A 17,433-nucleotide genomic window follows, 5' to 3' on the forward strand; every position below is an offset into this window, starting at 1 on the left:
CAATAGATGCAGAAAAGGTCTTCAACAAAATTCAACACCCATTCATGCTAAAAACTCTCAATAAACTAGGTATTGATGGAATGTATCTCAAAATAATAAGAACTATTTATGACAAGCCCCCAGCCAATATCATACTGAATGGGCAAAAACTGGAAGCATTTCCTTTGAAAACCAGCACAAGACAAGAATGCCCTATCTCACCACTCTTATTCAACATAGTATTGGAAGTTCTGGCCAGGGCAATCAGGCAAGAGAAAGAAATAAGAGGTATTCAAATAGGAAAAGAGGAAGTCAAATTGTCTCTGTTTGCAGATGACTTGACTGTATATTTAGAAAACCCCATCATCTCAGCCCAAAATCTCCTTAAGCTGATAAGCAACTTCAGCAAAGTCTCAGGATACAAAATCAATGTGCAAAAATCACAAGCATTCCTATACACCAATAACAGACAAACAGAGAGCCAAATCATGAGTGAACTCCCATTCACAATTGCTACAAAGAGAATAAAATATCTAGAAATACAACTTACAAGGGATGTGAAGGACCTCTTCAAGGAGAACTAAAAATCACTGCTCAAGGAAATAAGAGAGGACACAAATAAATGGAAAAACATTCCATGCTCATGGATAGGAAAAATCAATATTGTGAAAATGGCCATACTGCCCAAAGTAATTTATAGATTCAATGTTATCCCCATCAAGCTACCACTGACTTTCTTCACAGAATTAGAAAAATCTACTTTAAATTTCATATGGAACCAAAAAAGAGCCTGCATAGCCAAGACAATTCTAAGCAAAAAGAAGAAAGTTGGAGGCATCACGCTACCCGACTTCAAGCTATACTACAAAGCTACACTACAAAGCTACAGTAACCAAAACAGCGTGATACTGGTACCAAAACAGATATCTAGACCAATGGAACAGAACAGAGGCCTCAGAAGTAACACCACATATCTACAACCATCTGATCTTTGACAAACCTGACAAAAGCAAGCAATGGGGAAAGGATTCCCTATTTAATAAATGGTGTGGGGAAAACTGGCTAGCCTTATGCAGAAAACTGAAACTAGACCCCTTCCTTACACCTTACACAAAAATTAACTCAAGATAGATTAAAGACTTAAACATAAGACCTAAAACCATAAAAACCCTAGAAGAAAACCTAGGCAATACCCTTCAGGACATAGGCATGGGCAAAGGCTTTATGACTAACACACCAAAAGCAATGGCGACAAAAGCCAAAATTGACAAATGGAATCTAATCAAACTAAAGAGCTTCTGCACAGCAAAAGAAACTATCATCAGAGTGAATAGGTAGCCTACAGAATGGGAGAAAATTTTTGCAATCTATCCATCTGACAAAGGGCTAATATCCAGAATCTATAAAAAACTTAAACAAATTTACAAGAAAAAACAACTCCATCAAAAAGTGGGCAAAGGATATGAACAGACACTTCTCAAAAGAAGACATTTATGCAGCCAATAAACAAATGATAAAAAGCTCATCATCACTGGTCATTAGAGAAATGCCAGTCAAAACCACAATGAGATGGCGTCTCATACCAGTTAGAATGGAGATCATTAAAAAGTCAGGAAACAACAGATGCTGGAGAGGATGTGGAGAGATAGGAATGCTTTCACACTGTTGGTGGGAGTGTAAATTAGTTCAACCATTGTGGAAGACAGTGTGGTGATTCCTCAAGGATCTAGAACCAGAAATACCATTTGACCCAGCAATTCCATTACTGGGTATATACCCAAAGGATTATAAATTATTCTACTATAAAGATACAAGCATGTGTATGTTTATTCCATTACTGGGTATATACCCAAAGGATTATAAATTATTCTACTATAAAGATACAAGCATGCGTATGTTTATCACTATTCACAATAGCAAAGACTTGGAACCAACCCAAACGCCCATCAGTGATAGACTGGATAAAGAAAATATGGCACATATACACCATGGAATACTATGCAGCCATAAAAAGGGTGAGTTCATGTTCTTTGTAGGGACATGGATGAAGCTGGAAACCATCATTCTCAGCAAACTGACATAAGAACAGAAAACCAAACACCGCATGTTCTCACTCATAGGTGGGAGATGAACAATGAGAGCACGTGGATACAGGGAGGGGGACCTCACACACCAGGGCCTGTGGAGGGGTTGGGGGCTAGGGGAGGGATAGCATTAGGAGAAATACCTAATGTAGATGATGGGTTGATGGGTGCAGCAAACCACCATGACATGTGTATACCTATGTAACAAACCTGCACTTTCTGCACATGTACCCCAGAACTTAAAATAAAATTTAAAAAATGGCTTTATATATTTACATTTCACAAAGAAAGTGAGGTGTTGATCCACCTAGAATTGATTCTTGTGTGTGGTGCAAAGTTGGATGTTTAATGTAGTTTTTCCAGGGGGATTCCTAATTCCTCAGCATCATTTTTTGAAGACCGCCTTTTCCCTGCTGTTCTGGGGTGCCACCTTTTCACACATTAGATGTTTACATATGTGTTGGTCTGTTTATGGACTGTCTATGCTGTTACATTATTCTGACCAATCTTACACCAATGGCACACTGCTTCAATTAGAGCTTTATAGTAAATCTCGACATCCAGTAGAATGAGTTCTCCCACTTTGTATTTCTTCCTCAAAAGTTTCTTGGCTATAATTTGCTCTTTAAAATTTCATGTAAACTTTTGAGGAAGAAAATTTAAAGTTTAAAGTTTGTCAAGTAATACCAAAAGAAGCCTGTTGAAATATTGATTTGAGGATCATATTAGATTAATTAGTCATTTTGGGGAGTCTTTACAATATTGAGACTTTGAATCTGAGAACATGTCTCCCCACTGATTTGGTTTTCTTTAAAAATTTTACACAATACTTATTATAACTTTCCTTATAGAAATCTTACTTATACTTTGATAACCTTATTCCTAGATACTTGACATTTTAAAATGCCAGTGTAAATGGTATTTTTAAAAACTATTTTCTGTTTGTTGCTAGTGTGTATACACAATTGATTTATGTATGTTAATTTGTACCCAGCTACCTTACTATACTCTTTTATTAATTCTTACTGTTTATCTCTAGGTTATGTTGGATATTTTATGTATACAATCTTATTATCTGTAAATTACATCTTTGGTACTTTTTTCTTCTTGCACTTTTTTTTTCTTTGCTTTACTATGCTGGCTGAGACCTCCTTTACAAAGTGGAACTGAGAAGAACAGACATCTTTGGGTTTTTTTTTCTTTTGATCTCAAAGGGAAAGCTTTCCATGTTCACAATTAAGTATGACGCTTGATACTTTAAAACAATGAATACCCTTTATCAGAGTGATGCAATCCCCTTTTTAAAATTATTATACTTTAAGTTCTGGGGTACATGTGCAGAACGTGCAGGTTTGTTACATAGGTGTACACGTGCCATGGTGGTTTGCTGCACCCTTCAACCCGTCATCTACATTAGGTATTTCTCCTAATGCTATCCCTCCCCTAGCCCCCCACCCCTCAACAGGCCCCAGTGTGTTCCCCTCCCTGTGTCCATGTGTTCTCATTGTTCAACTCCCACTTATGAGTGAGAACATGCGGTGTTTGGTTTTCTGTTCTTGTGTTAGTTTGCTGAGAATGATGGTTTCCAGCTTCATCCATGTCCCTGCAAAGGACATGAACTCATCCTTTTTTATGACTGCATAGCATTCCATGGTGTATATGTGCCACATTTATTCCCTTCTATTTCAACTTTTCTAAGAATTTAAAAGTATAAATGGAAATTAAACTTTATCAAATGATTTTAGCATCAATTAAGAAGACTATGTGATTCTTTTCCTTTAATCTATTAATAAAAATATAACATTTTCTGTTGTGGCATGCATTACTGTTATGATTAGCAAAAAAAAAAAAAAAAAAAAAAAAAAGAAAGCTCTGCAAAGCACCTGTTATTATACCCAAAGGTATGTTAGGTTCAAGCTGGAGTGGAAGCATCCCTCCCAGATGTGTGGATATGGAATGTTTTTGGAAAACTCCCAGATTCTGAAACTACAGGGGTTTCACCCACTAACCTAGGGAAATAGAATAACCTCAGGAATACTAAGGTTACTTTGAGTCATATGAAGCATGATAACTTAAACAGCTTCATTTATGAGTTATTTTCTAAATATACTCCAGAGCCATTTGTTCTTAGTTCTGTCTCAGTTTTGCTCCTGTCTCTCTTTCATAGCAGGCCTTCTCAAAAGCATACCTTCTCTAAGGCATACATTTGTGTGTGCATCTAGCAGGTGAGTGAGTGTGTGTGTGTGGGGGGAGGGGGTGGGGGCGAGGAGACTCATCTTCCCAGGCCACCTTAGACTTTCTGGGGCTGGGACTCAGGCATTTAAAAAATCTCCCCAAAAATTGCAATATGCAGCCAAAGTTGAGAACCACTAATCTGTATCTCCTTGAAACTGAAAATCATGTATGTTTATGAAACAAAGCTCACAGAAGGAGAGACCTGGTTATTACAAAGACACATAGACAATGAGATTCAGCATTACCCACATGAGGCATGGCAGGATAAATAAAAGACAAAGACTGCCAAGTGAAGGAAGAAAAGAAAGCAAAAAGAGATGGTACAATAATGATAGCAAATCTACTCACTCAATTTTCTCTGGAAGGTCAGTTCGGGTCATGCACACACAATTAACCAAAATAGTGATCGTAATAAATAAACTGAACCACCTGAAAGGCCTGTGTTAAGGAAAAGCTGAGATCACCAAGTCTCTGTGATGTCATCTAGGATCACCTTGATGCTGAATGATTACATTCATAAATCTTAGCTAATATTAGCTTTATGATCTTGTCACATAATAACCACTAACGTTTACTGAGTGCCTAAGCTAGGCTGAGTACTTTGTCCATGTTACTTCTAATACAACTGATCTACAGGTGGGTATAAATATCTACATTTTGAAGCTGAGAAACAGGCTGACAAAAAATAAAAGTTAAATAACTTTTCTCAGGTCATGCAGCTAGTCAACCATGCTGCAGAGGTGTGAACTCTTATCTGTCTGATAACAAACTCTGAGCAAGATAGAAGGAAACAGGCTCCCTTTTCCAAAATGTCCTTCTACCCCGAAGCCTTCATTTCAGTATACAAAATGGCTTGAAATTTCATCTGGCAAATGTCTTTTTTATTCTAAAAAACAAAGAAAAGTTAGAAACTTGGAGATAAGTGAAGAGGTACAAACTTTCATGGGAATTAGTTTCATCAGATTGTTTGCGTAACTTAGTTGAGATCAGTTCCACCGAGGAAATGGTCTTCTGGGTAGGAACGGTGGAGGCAGGCACAGGGAAGTGAAATACTGGCTCAGGAAGAAAACCCCAAGTAGGATTAGGCTGGAGTGGAGAACTCTGAATAGCTAGAGTGGAGAATATTGACAGCAGACTATGGGCAAAGGGATTATCAAAAGGGGAGGGAGACATTGAAAGGAAGGTGGGTGGAAGGGGAAAATAGAAGGGAAGAAATGTTGGTGGGGAGAATCTAAAGGTAAATTGTTCCCACTTGGATATTTTTCTTAGGAATAGCTGGGCTCCCAACAGTGCTTCCTAAGGAAAAACAAAGCTTGAAGATAAGCTTGACCTACAGAGAGAGTACAACACTCATTTTTCAATTTGAGCAGAAGTATTTAAATGTATTTTAGTTTTCTGTAAATGCCTTGATGTGTCTAGTTTTACAGTTACTTAGGAACACATCTATTTTGAAAAGGAAAATTCTATTAATTAAACCACATTTTCCTGCTGACTTACAATTAAATTAAGAAATATGCTCACATGGGGGGGAAATGTTAATCCAAGGATTAAACTAAAATCGTGTCTCCAATTCTACAAATATTTAAAAGTAATGTATCTTATGTATAATATTAGTTATGAAAACATTCATAGCAAATGTGATTAGAATTATATTTTTGGTGAAATATTAATAATAGGGCCCTGAGAATTCTAGTATCTTTTGGGGCTGGAGTTACCAAATTTATGAGATTTAAATGCAGACTTTTGTGAGGAAGAGACCCCCTCAACAGCTTTTCTGTCCAGCTGTGACTCTACCAAGCAATTATTTACTCATCAAATCTCAAGATGAAGAGAATATTCACTGGTCACTTGGTTCTTTTTAGGGGATTTTATTTCTAATTAGCTGTTTCTTACTTATCCAGATGTAATTCAACCAGAATCCATAAAGAGGAGTTTGTATGTTTGTGATTTCTCTTTATTTGTAATTTCCATGTAATTGTATATATTTTGAAAAAGCAACAACTACCCAAGCAGAGACGACACATTGAGAGAATAATTACCCTGATTACTTTCCACCCTGCTTCCTCACTGCAGATACTGCTCTACGCAGGATGCAGGCTGGACTTCTTAACTAGCTACATGGTCTTGGATAATTTACTTAATGCCTCTGTGTGTCAGTTTCATTATCTGTAAAATGGGGATGGTAATCTCTACTTCAGAGGCTTTTGAACTGATGATGGTATTGACACTTAGGAAGTATTTAGCAAGTGAGAGACTGTATTGTCATTAAATATCCTTCTGTAGAATCTGAAAATTCAAGATTCAGCTCAGAAAACATAATTCTTGCTGGCCAGCCAGAAAGAAAAAAATGTAAAAAGAGAAAACGTAATGCAACTTCATCAAGCTGTGCAGCTTCATGTTGAGTGTGCAGATAGATGACTGTGCCAAGGTTACCAGCTCAATGACAACTGTCCAGAAATCCAACAATCTGCCTCAGAGTTAGGGAGCAGGGTAGAACTCTTTTTTACTGAAGCCTTCTAAGAAAAGGCTGGTTACCATTTGTCAGGCAACTGAGGCAGATGTATTCTTGTACATCAACCTCCTGCAAGCCAGGGCTAAATTTGTCATAAAGAACTTCCAATCCTTCCGATGACCAAGGATCTTAGGTCATTAGGATCTTTCCATTAGGACCACCCAGGAAGATCTTAGGAAACCAAACCAAAGTATCTTTTTTCTACTAGTTTGGCTTGCCTTGCAAAATCCCCTGAAAGCAGCTTCTGACATTACCTAAAACAATTCATATAGTAGACATTTGACCAATGTGTCTCTAATCATTACAGTCTTGTATGGCATGAACATCAGATTATTGACATTTTAAACCTGCTAGTAGTTTTTGAGTAATTTGTGATGTTAACAGTGCCCCATGACCAATGAGGTCCCATTGAGACTATGTGTGCTCTTCCCATCATGGTCTGTTTTCCTTGCCCTCTGGGAGGTGCTGCTCTTTTGCCCAGTAAGCAGCCACTTCTCAGCATTGCTATGGCACAGAGCAACAACTCATGCCTATCTCATCTGCCCAAAGAAGGCTTGGGCCCTCTTACTGCCTGTTGTGTGTGGGGAAAGCGGACCACACACCGTGGTGAGAATGTGTCTGGGGGCATCAGCAAACCTCCCCTCATAAAGAGGATGTTTTTCAAGTTGTGCATCCACAGGTGTGTCTAGATTAGTCTGAGGTGAATCCAAACCACCTGTGTGTTGCATAAACACTTCTTCTGTGTCTTGGGACTGCTTTGGGGTGTGGGACACATTAAAGGCCCAAGCCATTTTTTCAATCTAATGACCTCATCGTACTTTTGGGATTCAATTGGATAAGGGCTCTGTTGCTAACCTCTAAAGAAGGTACTGGACACAGTGGGCAAGGTCTAATTGTAACACGTGGAAGAGGCAATCGTGCAAAGGATATGAGTGGACAGACACTTTGATGGCCGTTCTTCTGATCAGGTTGAAAGGACTGAATAGCCACAGGGCCCGAGTGGCACTAAACCGGGAAATAGTCCTCCCTTTGTTCAGCACCATAAATGTCTAAAACAAAACAAAACAGAAAGTGGACCTCCAATGAGAAACAAGATTCCTTATACAACCATGTTTTTAAACATGAGAGGCATTATCTCAGGCTTATGAGCAAGAAGGGCTCTGGGAACTACAGGTCAATGAGAGTCAAATGCAGGTACAGAGAGGCAGAGAGGATCAAGGACTAAAAGCCATATCCTCACCCTCTCAGCAAGATCCTCATCTCTGGGACTGACAGTGCACCAAGATGAGCCCACTGAGGGTACTTGAATGGACAGACAGCCAATCCTCAGGCTGGTAAGAGGTGTTATGCCCAGGGGAGGACTCTGGCAACAGGATGGTGAAGTTATGGTTGCATTTAATTTCTCTTCTGACAAGAGAACCATCCTTGTTTTGTAATGTTTCTTCTGTCTCCACCTTCTACGTCTCTGTCTCTTAAACCCTCTCCTGTTTTCTCCCTCTGAGGATTTAGGAGGATATGAACTCTTGGCATGGGAGAGGAGGAAGAAAGATATTCAGTGCCTTTTTATTTACTCTGCTAGCCATATTTGAGATGGCTGATTCCCGTCCTCCTAACTCCCAAACATGCATTCACCATTTTTTGGCTCTGTAGAACATCAAAAATACAACACAGGTGAGATAATTGTCATGAAGAAGCTCTTGTTTAAACTACTGATTCTCAAACTTTTTGATTTCAGGGATTATTACTCTCAAACCTTATTGAGGACCCCAAATAACTTTTGTTTATGTTGATACCTTTTTGTTTATGCCAGATATATGTATATCATATTAGAAATTAATATATATGTATATATGCTTATATACCTATATATACATAACTAGCTACATGGTCTAGTTGTATGTATATACATAGTTGTATGTATATATATAGTGTATAGATGTATACACACATATATACATCGTGTGTGTATATATATCTCATATTAGAAATTTAAAACTCAGGAAATTTTAAAACACGGGAATATACAGGCACACATTCCAGTAGCTTTTAGAGTGATGACATCATCCCCCATCAATAGCCTCTATATTCACCAATGTATGATCATAAGAGAAAGTGTGTGAAAAAGACAAATTACATTCAAGTATTGTTATACAATAGTTTTCATTTTATAAACCCACTAAAACAGTTTTGGGGACACCAGGGGTTCCAAGATCATAGTTGAGGACCACTGGCTTAAATCATCCTGCTTTCTGTCCTCACCGCCATGCTCCTCCCCCAACCTCAAGATGTCTGCTCTCCACCTGCAAAGAGACCCAACTCCTCTGGAGGCCCCAGGCCAGAGGTCATCCAAGGGAACAGCCAACTTTCCCTGAAAGCTCTGCAGCAGTTATCTGCTTTTGAAGATGTGGGTTTAGTTAGTTTCTATCATAAATGTCATAAAAATTCAAAGAGATCATCAAATAAGTTAGATTTTTTTTTTTTTTTTTTTGGTTGTTAACGGAATCTTTAGTAGACTGCCACATCACCCAGGGCCAAGGAGGACTTCCTGGGCTGGGTGGGACCGAGACTTCCTCTCCAAGGGCTGAGAGCAGACATTCCTACTGGTAGCTCTTACCCGGTGTGTGCTGTAGAACGGATCTAGATCCTCCAGGGGCTCCCCGATCAGTTCTGCTGGGAGCTCACCATAGAACTTGGGCAGCTGGTTGCAGGCTTTCAAGTCTAGCTGGGGCCGAGGCTTCTCTTCTTGGTCCTTCTGCTCCCTATGCTTCTCTCTGGCTTTCTTTGTTCCCTGCTTGGCAGCAATTTGCTTCTCTATCTCCACCAGTGACTCCGGAGTAAAGCGACGGAAGTTGTTAGTTTCGAGGGATCCAATGGGGAATTCCATCTTCTCATTCTTCTTCAGGAAGTATTTATACTCTTATAAGAGTGGACATAACCACAGAGAGGTGACAGCTTGCCCACTGGCCCTGTCCCTCTCATCTGTCCCATCTTGATTGTCAGAACAGCCCTTCTCCCACCCTCATATCTGGCCCCTCCCTGAACTCACACTTGGCTCCTCCCAGGAACCCATTCCCCTGCAAGGCATTCAGGGGAGGCTGTTTATTCCACCCTCCTCCAGGTGCCTCAGGGTTATGTCTTTGCTTCCCATGTGCTTCTATGCCATTGCTTCTTCACCACTTTGTACCATCCTACCACCACCACCAGATTTAGCCATGCTGCCCTCTCTCCTCATTTCCAGGACCACTGAGTTCCAGGCACTCTCCCATATTCATCAAAGACTTTGGTTTATAGTCTACTTTATCTTAAGTCTCATGCTACTTTCTTATCACAATCTTTTATTTATTGACATTGTCAACATTTCTCCACCTGTTTGAATTTCATTTGGACCTCCAAGTTACTAGAGAACTCCAGATTATTGGAGAATTTCATTGGGACCTCCAATTTCTCTGGGACCTCCAGGTTCAGTCTGTGGCTGAACACTTTTCTCCATAACCAGATTAGACCTGTGGTCCACAATTTTAGCCACTCCCTCACCCTTATCCTAAATCCCAAGGCTAAGTCAATCTAGAACAGTTCCCCTGAACTGCTGAGGGGTTATGGGGAACCTCAGTATTGCCTGGGAATCATATGGTATCCCTAGTCAGCAGTTTCTTCTAGTCTGAGGTTTCAAATACACTCTTTTCTCACTATTCCCTGTCTTCCCTTGCAGTAAGCCAATGACCATATTTCCTAGTTCATGGAGAAAAACAGAACTCTGCCAACTTCATACCATCAAACCTCCAACTCACCTGTGTCTGCAGCCTTCTTTCCTCCTTCCCTTCTCTTACAACATGAGAGGTATCATCCTACATTCTAAGGACTATTCCTTTCCCTCTGCTTAGGATCTTATCTCATAGCTACCTCATTTTTTTCTCTCTCCTTGTCTGCCAGCTCTTTCCTATCAGCATTTAAAGATGCTTAACTTTCCTCCAACTTTAAAAACTTTCCCTTGATGCAGAGCCCATCCAGGTCTTCCCTCCTCTTTCCTGTTCTCTGTTGGCTTTTAATAAAGGACTTACTTCTACTCACTGTTTCCAGTCACTTTTCAGTCTTTGAAGCTTGGATTTTGCCCTCCTATCTCACTAAAATGCTTCCTTGCAGGGATACAAGAGATTGCCTTGTGGCTAAAGTCAGGGGGCCCTTCTCAGTTCTTGTCTTTTTTGTTTTTTTCTTTTTCTTTTTTTTTTTTTTTTGAGACAGGGTATCACTGTCACCCGGACTAGAGTGCAGTGGTGCAATCTCTGCTCACTGCAACCTCTGTCTCCTGGGCTCAAGCAATTCTCCCACCTCAGCCTCCTGAATAGCTGGGCTATAGGCACATGTCACCACACTTGGCTAGTTTTGAAAAAATTTTTTTGTAGACAATGTACCACTATATTGTCCAGGCCCATCTCAGTTCTTATCTTGATGGTCCTATTGGCTGTTTTGACAATTTCCTCCTTAAAATACTGTATATTTTGGCTACCATGACACTCTCTTGGTTTTCCTAACTTTCTGTCTTCTCCTTCTCAGTCTCTCCTTTCTCAGCTTCTCCCATACATGATTGTGAATATTGGCACTCTATCTTTTGTTTTCAGAATAATAACAATAGTAACAACTTCAACAGCGCTAGCATTTACTGAGATTCCACTATATTTCAGACTCTGGATTAGGCAATTTTCATGCATTATTACATTAACTATCACTGTACCTGTGAAGTATTATCTCTAATATATAAATAAGATACCAGAGCAGCAAAGTTAAAATTTCCAAGATCACATTACTAATGAGTGGCAGAATGGTACTTAAACTCAGGTATGTTTGCCACAATCTCTTGGGAACATCTCATCATTCCCATATCTTCACTTCTCATTTATATGCAGATGACTGAGTCTTTATCTGTAGCTCTCAGAAGTTCATGGGGCTCAGATCTTCATTTGATCTCTCCACTTCAGTGTCTCATGAGCACCTCAAACTCAGCATGCCCCAAACTAAACTCATAATTATCTCCTCACTTCTTTCTAATACCTGCCTCTCTTCTATGTCTTTTTACTGCCATTAGCCCCAAATAGCCTGTTTCTGTGTCTGTCCACAACCTGGGTACCATAATTATGCTCTTTCTATTTCATTCCACATACAATCAAACATCTAGTGCTGTTGCTTCTGCCTCCTTAATATCTTCTCTTCATATCTCTCTAACCTCTCCATCATACTGCTGGTCCAATCACTGTCATCTCACTGGCCTCGTATGTGTCATTTTGACTCCCCTTTAGTCCTTTCTAACCTATTCTCCAACAGTGGCCAAATGATATTTCTAAAATGAAAATCTGGTTATGTGATATCTTTATTTAAAATCATTCTAAAGCTCTCCATAGCACTCAAGATAACCCAAACTGTGCGCTGACCTCTCCAGCATGGTAGTCCCCAGCCACACTACTTTTATAAGTTTATCCTTGAATTTGACCCATTCTTTTTTATGTTAAGGCTTTTCCATATTCCCCTTCCTTTGCCTAAAATTATCTTTCCACTTTATTTTGTCTGGCTAATCCTCTCTTATTCTTGTACTCTTGGCTTTGAGACAATTTCTTCCATTTCTGACCTATATGAAGTCTATGTTAGGATTCCTGTTTCATGTTTCCATAACTCTCTGCACTTTCTCTATAAACATCTGATTTGTAATTTCTGTTTGCCTTTCTATTGTTTCTGCCAAATTGTAAGCTCAGTGAGAGCTGGACTCACATCTATTTTGTTCAGCATTGATTTTCCAGAACCTAGTACAGTGCCTGGCACTAACTAGATACAGAATAGATAGTTGTTGCATGAATAGAGATAACGGCGAAACTTAATAGCTGAAAAACTAAAGAACATTTTGTTCAGAAAAATGCAGCAAAAATCACAGATCCGATAATAGGAATATAAGGAACCAAAGAGATTATTGAGTCTATTGACATTTTAAAGCTCACATACCCCAAAGTCAAGCAGATGGTGGCAGAGGCAGTGCTTAAATCAAATACCCCTATGATGGAGATCCTGCTTGCTCCCACCATACCTAGAGGTATTTCTTGAATCCAATACCTCTGTGATATAGACACTGCTTATTGTCACCAGCCCTAGAGGCAGCTCTGGTACCCAATACCCATATGTAGGAGGCTCCGCTGGTTGTCACCAGTCCTTCCATGCATTGAAGTCCTGGGAGGAGCTCTCACTGCTCTGACACCATTCCTCTTCCTTAATGTCCTCCATTACTTTCTTCTGAGAGCTTTCCCTCACCCTCTTCCTCTCCTCCTGCCTATTTGTAGTTGATCTGTTTCTTACGGAACTTTTCAAAGTCAACCTACATTACATAATTGAACATTTGTCTTCTATTTTCTTCTAACTTAGAAGTTCTATGTGTTGTGTGCCCAAATTCTGATTAACATGGTGTATTTATGCAATGACCATTCAAACAATGTTGACTTCAGTGTCTTTAATTCTTCCCTTCTGAGAAACAAAGATTAAGTTAACTTTCTCTTCCTTGTCTAGGGGAGAAGAGATACTTATAGTTTGGAACCAAATTTGAATCCCAGGACTCAGTTGGTTAGTAACAATGCAAGAATTCTCTCAGTGACACTGGAATGCAATGTTGAAGATTGAGAACAGGACTAAGCCAGAATTCCAGGTCCTGGAGCTGGAGCTTGAGGTCAAAGCAGACTCAGCTATGAGACTGACTTCATGCCAAATGACCATAATTATTCTGGGCTACCATAAATCCCTCCGGCTAAGGACAAAATTGTTTTCAACATTGGGGTGGGAATTTGTAGTGATGTGATGTAGGTATGAGGGACCAGTCCTTCTTTTAAGACTTTCCCATCAGAAGTGATAGCTCTGGACTTGGGATCCCTTGATTGAAGTGGTTCTCTATATTCCCATCTATTACCCAGTGTCTTTACATGACATTCTGAGAAAACTATTGGGGTGCAAGTAGTTTATCTGAGAGCTATTTCTAGGAATGTCATAGAAGAGAGGAAAAGTAACATAAGAAGAAGAAAGCAGTATTTTTATGAGCCATTTACTCTTATGGGCAAACTGGGCTCAGAATTGTTTCACTGAGGGGTAAGGATACTAGGGTTTTATCTACCAGTCCTGTCCCCTTTTGGTTGACGGTTGTCCTGGGATCTTAACTCTACAGAACTTACTTCAGTGGCTAGAGAAAGCCCTGGGCAGACAGAGGCAGGAAGTCACATGTAGGAAGTGTCTGCTGGTGACCTCTGGTCTAGATCCCTGGGAAATGAGCAAGGTGCAGATAGTGACGGCTATAGTCCTTGCAACCTTAATTGGGAATCCCTATTTTAGAGTCTAGTTGAATGTAGTGGGGAAAGCACATCCTTTGTGAGGTAGCCATATCAAATGTATGTGTTATAGGATTAGTCTGGGCCTGATACTCACTTCTTGGATTAATGGCTGAGGAGGAGACAATCCAAGAAATATCTATTCTAGTTTAGCTCCAAGCTCGGCCCTGGCTTTCAAACAGTCTGCATGAGTTTTTGCAGGTATATTCCCTTAAGTTTAATAGCCATTCCTGCTAAGCAAGCCTTTCTATTCGGTGGGCATTCAGCCCTCCCAAGATAAACCAACAGCGATATTTGGTTCCCTTGCCTCCTTTTTTTTTTTTTTTTTTTTTTTTTGAGACAAGTTCTCACTCTGTTCTCCAGGCTGGAGTGCAGTGGCACAATCACAGCTCATTGCAGCTTTGACCTCCCATGTTCAAGTGATCCTCCCACCTCAGCCTCCCAAGTAGTGGAACTACAGGTATGTGCCACCACGCCTGGCTAATTTTCATATTTTTGACGGGGTTTTTCCATGTTCCCCAGGCTGGTCTCAAACTCCTGGGCTCAAGCAATCTTCCCACCTCAGCCTCCCAAAGTGCTAGGATTCTGGCATGAGCCACTGTGCCCAGCCCCTTTTGCCTTCTTAATATCAGGTGGGAGAGGTTCTTTCTCTATTGTTCTTCTCTAAAGATCCCATGTCTCCCAGAACCTGTAGGATCTCTGAATACTAACCTGAGTGATGGCAGAACAGATTAGCTATAGGGCCGATGCTTTCCTTTATGCAGTGGTGACCCTCTCTGGCCCCAGATCCTGAGGGCCAGACCCAGGCCTACAGAAATTCCTCTCACAGGCAGTCCCCCATCACTCACATTGACTGATCAGTTATAGGGGTATTGGCTCAGAGCCTTCAGAGAGGACTGTCTAACCTTGCATTTTCCCCAATGTGTTCTGCAGAATTTGTAAACAAGTGTCCTCTGGGGAAAACAATGTAGGTAAAATTTTCCCCTTTGTAATGCATTTGTTGAAAAGTATAGAAGACATTAACATGTTTTATTGTTCTTTTTATTATGTAATGGTATGCTTTTAAGAAGTGACAGCCAATCTTGAACGTGGCAGGGAGATAGAGGAGAAGGCCCAGCTCCTTGAATACATGGCTGTACTTGCTAATTGAGAACGTGCTTCTGCCTGATGCTCTACAGTTTGGCAGCATAATTTCAGTTTTTTATTCTTAATAAAACAAATTATTTAATTTCCCTAATTGGTTACTTTTGCTTCTCATATAAAGTTTTTCTTTAAAAAAATCATATGATTAAGGTTTTGATAATTTTTTCAGGTGATTTATTCATGGAACCATGTTTGCTGTGTTACTTTACTTCAAGTGTGTCTTGCATCTCCTGAGGGCCAACTGATGACTTAACAGTGCATGATGATTTTAAAATTGTTCGCTGATCCTATAAGCTTGCAAAATCTTGTCCTAAGATATGTTCTCTAATGCTTCCAGAAAGGGTCTCTGGGATCCCTGGTCCATCATGGTCCAGGCAACCCCTAAAAGGCAGTCCATTGACTTTCTAAGTTCTTTATGGGTTACAATATTCTCAGAAAGCTTGTCAGCCCTAGGGCTAGTCTGGAGGTAAACAGGATGGTTTGCCATCACAGATGGGTAAAGCAGTATCTATGTGGATTTTTTTCTGCTTGCTTTAGAGAAGCTAGAACCAAAGCTCCTACAACAGACATTGATGTTCTTAGTTCTCTGCAGTAACCACTGGCTTTGTGGATAACAGCTCTTCCAGCTTCTCTAGTACAGTGAACTTCACATGCCAGTCCACAGTCTGGTGCTGAGCTAGCTGTGTCACCATCACAGGGGGGAATTGGACTAAGATGCAGATTCCTGGACTCCACCTGAAAAGATTCTCAGTCAGTAGGTCTGAGGTGAGGCCCAGGGGGCCCCATTTTTAACAGACTCATAACTGAGGCTTCCAAAGGTGTTGTCCCTTTGAGAAGCACTGAAATTCTCTGCAACTGTGAGGTGAAACAGGATAAGGTTATAGAATCTGGTGAAGCCATGATCTACTCCCACAGTCTTAGGGCCTGGATGAAAATCTTTCTGGATTTTGGAGGTCAGAAGCCAGTATTAGGGAGTTTTGGAAAAAGAGACCTGGCACCAAGTGGCAGGTATTCTTATTCGTTCTAGGAAACTCTGACTCCCCAGAGGTTTTGTTGGGGCAGTCCTTAGGACTTCCTGCCTTCTGTTGTCAGAATCAGGGCAACTCCTGGCCAGGAACTTCAGGAAGCTTACATCCAGGGAATGAGAACAGAGTGGAATTTGATTATTTCTGAGGATCAAGTTTCTGTAGCTATTTACCCTGTTTTTGAGATTTCTGGGCTACAAGAGGACCCACTGGGTCTCTTCTTCATAGGCTATAGTAGCATCTTGACTTGAATTTCTATGATCTGATGAGTGAGCAGTTTCTAAGAAGAAGACTAAACGTGATTGAACAGATAACAGGTGTTTCACATTTGCCATTTCGATAGTGATGGAAATAGCTATGGTTGGTCTTTGATTAAGACCTATGGTCTGGGAGAACCAGCTGACTCAGAGCTGCTTGGTAGAGGCTGGTGCGAATAAGGGTGACAGTGAGGGTCTCCCTGAGATTACAGTGAGCAAGGCAAGACAGAGGGTTCTTCCGACCAGATTTTGTAGATCTTAGCAGGATGTTTCTCTGATTACACAACAATCATAAACTCGCTATCTCCTGAGTGTGTGCTAATTGAGTCTGATCACAGAAATGACTAAGCCTCATGAGGTGAATTACTCAAATCCTCGATTCACAACAGTAACAACAGCACCTCATTATGTACAGTGAGTTTACAAAGTGCTTCTGCATAATTATCCCTTTTTGTCTCCACAGAAATCCTGTACAGTAGGTCAAAGGTATTCTCTTAAATAAGAGAAAACTAAGAACCAATGAAGGTCTGTGCTTACTGTGATATAAAGATGTTAATTGGACTGAACAAACTTATCTCTGAGTCTTTTGATTCCAGATTCAGAGCTTTACAATCTCTGGGGCAGGTCTGGCTGACTACAGCAGGTCTGGAATGCTACTGATTGGGGCACCATTGGAGAGTTCTGGGACTTGAGAGAGGCAGCAACTGATCTGAATGTGTTCAGATTTGGTGAGATTTCAAGGGGCCTCTGAGAACAGCCTTTTTGTCCTGTAACTCACTGAGGTCTTAAGAACCCAACAGAGGTCTTTCCCTACTAATGTAGCATTTGACTCTGTATAGTAGATATGATATG

General features: G+C 40.3%; 1 protein-coding gene across 3 annotated transcripts in view; it reads right to left on the reverse strand.

Annotated features, from left to right (window-relative positions):
* SCN10A (sodium voltage-gated channel alpha subunit 10) overlaps nucleotides 1–9,744 on the reverse strand; it is a 96,567-nt gene extending 86,823 nt beyond the window's left edge. For all 3 annotated transcript variants that reach the window (XM_009445192.3, XM_009445191.3, XM_009445190.3), the window contains exons 1-3: nucleotides 9,425–9,744; nucleotides 7,732–7,859; nucleotides 4,647–4,727 (exon numbers count right to left, since the gene is read on the reverse strand). In XM_009445192.3, coding sequence (XP_009443467.1) covers nucleotides 4,647–4,727; nucleotides 7,732–7,859; nucleotides 9,425–9,694 — 479 coding nt within the window. In that variant the 5' untranslated portion in view covers nucleotides 9,695–9,744. The remainder of the gene's footprint in view (nucleotides 1–4,646; nucleotides 4,728–7,731; nucleotides 7,860–9,424) is intronic.
* Between the last annotated feature and the right edge of the window lie 7,689 nt (nucleotides 9,745–17,433).

This window comes from Pan troglodytes, chromosome 2, assembly GCF_028858775.2.
Source record: "Pan troglodytes isolate AG18354 chromosome 2, NHGRI_mPanTro3-v2.0_pri, whole genome shotgun sequence".
NCBI classification, from domain to species: domain Eukaryota; kingdom Metazoa; phylum Chordata; class Mammalia; order Primates; family Hominidae; genus Pan; species Pan troglodytes.